We start from the raw sequence: 5,841 nt of genomic DNA on the forward strand, positions 1-5,841 counted from the left end.
CTGTCTACCCATCCATCCACCCATCCAAACATCTATCCATCCATCCATCCATCTGTCCATCCATCCGCCCATCCATCCACCCACCCATGCATCCATCCATCCGTGCATCCATCCACCCACCCATACATCCACCTGCCCATCCATCCATTCATCCATCCATCCCCCCGCCCATTCATCCAACCATCCATGCGTCCATCCATCCACTCATCCACCCACCCATCCATCCACCCGCCCATCCATCTACCTGCCTATCCATCCACTCCCCCGGCCATGCATACACCCACTCAATCAACGAACATTCACCAGGCCCCTATCATATGCCACACTGTGAACAACACAGATGAAAGTCCCAGGCCTCCTGGTCCCACCCCTGTCATACATAGCTGGGTGTCACTTTACTCTCCCTGGGCCTTCTTTGCTCTTCCTATTTAAAAAATAGGTAGTATATCCTCTGCCTTCCAGATCTGTAGTAAAAAGCAAATAAGATAAATTAGAAAAAATAAATAAATAAAATTACAAGAGAGAAGGCCAGGCGTGGTGGCTCAAGCCTGTAATCCCAGTGCTTTGGGAGGCTGAGGCAGGAGGATTGCTTGAGCCCAGGAGTCTGAGGCTGCAATGCATTATAATCATATCACCTCACTCCAGCCTAGGTGACAGAGCAAGACCTTGTGTCCCAAACAAAAAAAAAAAATTAAAATTAAAAAAAAGAGAGAGAGAGAATTGGCCAGGCAAGGTGGCTCACACCACCATGATTCTAGCACTTTGAGAGGCCAAGGTGGGTGGATTGCTTGAGCTCAAGAGTTCGGGACCAGCCTGGGCAACATAGGGAGACTCCCGTCTCTATAAAAAGAAAAAAATTAGCTGGGCATGGTGGCACATGCCAGTAGTCCCAGCTACTTGGGAGGCTGAGGCAGGAGGATCACTTGAGTCCAGGAGTTCAAGGCTGCAGTGAGCTATGATCCTGCCACTGCACTCCAGCCTGGGCACCAGCACAAGACCCTGTCTATTAGAAATATATATATATATGTACATCCCTTACCTCTTTACCAAGTCTCACAAGGTCCCACATGATCCACATAATCTCCCTCTCCCCTCCTCCTCACTCACCCTGCTCCAGCCACAGCAGCCTCCTTGACGTCCTCAACTTGCTCTGCTTTCTCCTACCAAGTGGCCTTTGCTCATGCTGTTCCCTCTGCCTGGAATGCTCTTCCCTTCACTTCCTCTCTTCCTTGCTCTTGACTTAACATATCTCTCCAGTTCAGAACTCAGTGGCTCACACCTATAATCCCAGCATTTTGGGAGGCCGAGGTGGGCAGACCACTTGAGGTCAGGAGTTAGAGACTAGCCTGGGCAGTATAATGAAACCCTGTCTCTACCAAAAATACAAAAATATTAGCTAGGCGTGGTAGTACATGCCTGCAGTCCCAGCTACTCCAGAGGCTGAGGCAGAAGGATAGCTTGAGCCTTGGAGATGGAGGTTGCAGTGATTGCACCACTGCGCTCCGGCCTGGGTGACGCAGCAAAAATCCATCTCAAAAAAAAAGAAAAAAGAAAAAGAAAATGAAAAAATGAGGTGGCTCATGCCTGTAATCCCAGCACTTTGGGAGGCCGAGGCAGGTGGATCACGAGGTCAGGAGATCGAGACCAGCCTGGCCAACATAGTGAAACCCCGTCTCTATTAAAAATACAAAAATTAGCTGTGCATGGTGGTGCACACCTGTAGTTCCAGCTACTCGGGAGGCTGAGGCAGGAGAATCACTTGAACCTGGGAGGCAGAGGTTGCAGTGAGCCAAGATTGCACCACTGCACTCCAGCCTGGCGACAGAGCAAGAAAGAAAGAAAGAACTCAACTCACGCCTCCCTTGCTCCCTGTCACCCCTGGTGTTCACCCTCATAGAGCCCTGCCCTTCGTCTTCCATCTCCCAGTGAGCAGGGATAGTCCACAGGCACGGGGCATGCATGTGGCTGTGCCCTAACAACCACCACTGTGCCAGGCTCATAGAAGGTGCTCAGGAAACATGTGGAATGGAAGAAAGGAAATGGGACTCAACGAAGCCTTCCTGGGTCTGCAAGGATTTCACAGAATAGAGGCCTTACTCGCAGCATGGGGACCAGAAACACCCAATGATCCATTCCACGGGGTAATGACCAGCCCATTCTTTGTTTTTTTGAGACAGAATCTCAGAAAACAGAGTCTCAGAGTCTCTGTTCTGTTGCCCAGGCTAGAGTGCAGTGGCATGATCTCGGCTCACTGCAGCCTCCACCTCCTTGGTTCCAGCAGTTCTCGTGCCTCAGCCTCCCAGAATAGCTGGGATTATAGGCATGCCTCACCACGCCCAGCTAATTTTTGTATTTTTGGTAGAGATGGGGTTTTGCGATGTTGGCTAGGCTGGTCTCAAACTCCTGATCTCAAGTGATCTGCCTGCCTCAGCCTCCCAAAATGCTGGTATTACAGGCATGAGCCACCACACCCAGCCTGTCCAGCCTTTTTTTTTTTTTTTTTGAGGGGGAGTCTTGCTCTGTCGCCCGGGCTGGAGTGCAGTGGCCGGATCTCAGCTCACTGCAAGCTCCGCCTCCCGGGTTTACGCCATTCTCCTGCCTCAGCCTCCCGAGTAGCTGAGACTACAGGCGCCCGCCACCTCGCCCAGCTAGTTTTTGTATTTTTAGTAGAGACGGGGTTTCACCGTGTTAGCCAGGATGGTCTCGATCTCCTGACCTCATGATCCGCCCGTCTCGGCCTCCCAAAGTGCTGGGATTACAGGCTTGAGCCACCGCGCCGGGCCCAGCCTATTCTTATAGGGAGCTATATAGGAAGATTCTGACCACAAGGTCTTCAGGATCTCCAAAGTTCCAAATCCCTTAAGACCAAAGCTTTTATTGGGTTTGATAAACACATGTTGGAATTAATAAACAAGCAGTGCACCCACCCTTTTGTAATTTAAACTACAACTCCCAAGAGCACCATGAAGTCAGACTACCCCAGCTAGCCAACATCAGCTGCTACTGGGAACCAGCAACATGGTGCTACTGGGAAATGTAGTTTTGTTTGTTTGTTTGTTTGTTTGTTTTCAGATTCCTTCTTGGGTGGAGAGAATCTTCAAAAAACAGAGGTTTATTTGGGGCGTGAAGCACATTTTCCACACCTCAGAGTCAGGGACCTCCAGTTTTTCACCAAGTCAAACCCCTGCTGCTGGGAGGAATGGCGGGCAAAAGACAAGCTACAACCGTAGGGCCAGTAAGTCACTGGAACATCCACCCTATGGGCACGGGGTCTGTAGGAATTGTAGTACCACTGCAAACACCTGGCTGGACAGCAGGGCTGGGCCACTCACGGGACTCTCAGTCGCAGGGGTCTCCTCCTTGTTGGGCGCCCCTCGCTCCAGGGGGACAGCCAGCACAGCGCCAAGCAGGACCAGCAGCAGCAGCGGTAACAGAAGGAGGGTTCCTCGGGGTCCAGAGGGAGGCATGGCGGTGTGGTCTGTGGGGGACGGAGGGCTGGTTAATGCATAATGTCCGTCCCAAGCCTCTTCCTCCCCTGAAACCAGGAGTTCAGGCCTCCAGTGCCGCCCCCACTTCCAAGACTCAGGACACAAGCATTTCGTTACCCAGGCCCCAGGATTCCAGGCCTCCAGCCTTCCCTTCCTCCGACACAGGAGTCCGGGCCCTCAGACCCAGGAGTCCTGGCTCCCAACACGCTCCTCCCTCACACTCAGGAATCCGGGATCTCCTCCTCCCCCAGACCCTAGAGTCCAGGGTGCCAGCCTCCTCTTTTCCCAGGACCTAAAGTACTGGCACCCAGTGCATCCTCCTCCGGGACCCAGTTTTCCAGCCCTCTGGCCCCCATCCTCCCTAGGACCCAAGAGCCTTGGAACCCTGGCCTCTCACCTCTCCTTCACTGCAGAGGGCGTTTTCCAGGGCCGGCAAGGACCTCCGGTGCGTTCTTGGTGATTTCCCCCCTAGGCCACACCCACTTTTCCACAGAGGCCCCCGCCCCAAAGAGGCCTGATTGGTCCACGCTGGCCCCGTACCTTGCATCCACGTCTAGCGGCCCCGCCCCTTGCCGAAGTCGCTCGCATTTTCGCGAAAGCCTCGCTTCTGTCTCGGAATCCCAGCCTCTTAACGCCACATTTCCCGCCTATGCCAAAAGAAAGAGAAAGCTTTCAAAGACAACTACAACTCCCTGCCGGCCGGGGGAAAAATAACTTCCGCGGGCATCGTGGCCCCTTCGCCTCATGGGAGCTGTAGTTTTGCCCATTTATTTTCGCCCCACGAAGTGCCTGCAATTTACAGCACGGTGGGAATTGCATAGCCTTCCTTATGAGTTTCTTTCTTCTTATTTTTTGAGACAGGGTTTGCTCTGTCACCCAGTCTGGAGTGCAGTGGCGCAATCACTTCTCACTGCAGCCTCTACCTCCCAGGCCCAAGCAATCCTCCCGCGTCAGCCTCCCAAGTAGCTGGGACCACAGGCCACACTACCATGCCTGGCTAATATATATATTTTTAGTTTTTAATAAAAATATTTAAATATTTAATTATTTTTCAGCCTTTTTTTTTTTTTTAACATTCTGTCTTTCACACTTCTCACACTTTTTTTTTTTTTTTAAAGAGACGGAAGTCAGGCCGGGCTTGGGGGCTCATGCCTGTAATCCCAGCACTTTGGGAGGCCGAGGCGGGCAGATCACCTAAGGTCAAGGGTTTGAGACCAGCCTGACCAACGTGGAGAAACCCCGTCTCCACTAACAATACAAAAATTAGGTAGGCGTGGTGGCACATGCCTGTAATCCCATCTACTCAGGAGGCTGAGGCAGGACAATCGCTTTAACCCGAGAGGCGGAGGTTGCAGTGAGCCGAGATGGCGCCAGTGCACTCCAACCTGGGCGACAGAGTGAGAGAGACTCCATCTCAAAAAAGAAAAGAAAAAAAGAGACGATGTCTCTGTATTGCTGGTCTGGATCTGGATCTCCTGGGCTCAAGCAATCTTCCCGCCCGGTCTCCGCCTCCCAAAGTGCTGGGATTACAGGCGTGAGGCACTGCGCCCCGGCTCTTGTAATTTTCTTGTAAACGAGGTGTGTACAGTGAGGCCGCGAAGTCTCTGGTCTCTTTAAGGAACACCCACACGTCATTCGTGTTCAGAACCCCCGGAGCAGCGTTGCCTGGCTGCATCAGTGACCGAGCTCATTACTTTGTTGGAAGTGGAGAGTGGAAGGTCAGAAGGGAGTGGACCAGGTCAGGTCCCAGGGGAAATCCTCCCTCCCTCTGAACCTTCTTTCTTCTCCCTTCTTCGCAGATATCCCGAGATTAGGTCCCCAGCTTCCAAACAGAGGATCAGGTATGTTTAGAGATTGGCCAGAGAGGCAATGTGAGCAGCCTCTGCAGGCACCTGGTGGGGAGAAGGAGTCTCCCGGATCCCAAGCAGGTAGGCGGTGGAGTTCTAGGCCACTGGGGGCTGGATGTTTGAGGTGCACAGTCCTGAATGCTGATCCCTGGGTGCTGGAGAATTATATATTTTGGGGAGAGAGAAGCGGACTTGCGGACACCTGTGGGAAGCTGGAAACAGGCTACTGGATCCGGACAGGAGTGGGTGCTGGGATTCAGGCTGCCTGGGTCCAGGAGCAAATTTATTTATTTATTTATTTATTTATTTATTTATTTATTTATTTATTTATTTATTTTTGAGACGGAGTCTGGCTCTGTTTATTTATTTTTGAGACGGAGTCTGGCTCTGTTGCCCAGGCTGGAGTGCAGTGGCCAGATCTCAGCTCACTGCAATCTCTGCCTCCCGGGTTTACGCCATTCTCCTGCCTCAGCCTCCAGAGTAGCTGGGACTACAGGCGCCCGCCA

General features: G+C 52.2%; 1 protein-coding gene across 2 annotated transcripts in view; it reads right to left on the bottom strand.

The window, feature by feature from the left end:
* The window catches only part of NUCB1 (nucleobindin 1), a 25,020-nt gene extending 20,811 nt beyond the window's left edge, over window positions 1-4,209 (bottom strand). Inside the window, exons 1-2 of one of the 2 annotated variants that reach the window (XM_026457332.1) lie at window positions 3,886-4,209; window positions 3,333-3,478 (exon numbers count right to left, since the gene is read on the bottom strand). In XM_026457332.1, coding sequence (XP_026313117.1) covers window positions 3,333-3,467 — 135 coding nt within the window. In that variant the 5' untranslated portion in view covers window positions 3,468-3,478; window positions 3,886-4,209. The remainder of the gene's footprint in view (window positions 1-3,332; window positions 3,479-3,885) is intronic. The other variant, XM_026457331.1, reaches the window with a different exon arrangement.
* Between the last annotated feature and the right edge of the window lie 1,632 nt (window positions 4,210-5,841).

This window comes from Piliocolobus tephrosceles, chromosome 21, assembly GCF_002776525.5.
Source record: "Piliocolobus tephrosceles isolate RC106 chromosome 21, ASM277652v3, whole genome shotgun sequence".
Lineage (NCBI taxonomy): Eukaryota > Metazoa > Chordata > Mammalia > Primates > Cercopithecidae > Piliocolobus > Piliocolobus tephrosceles.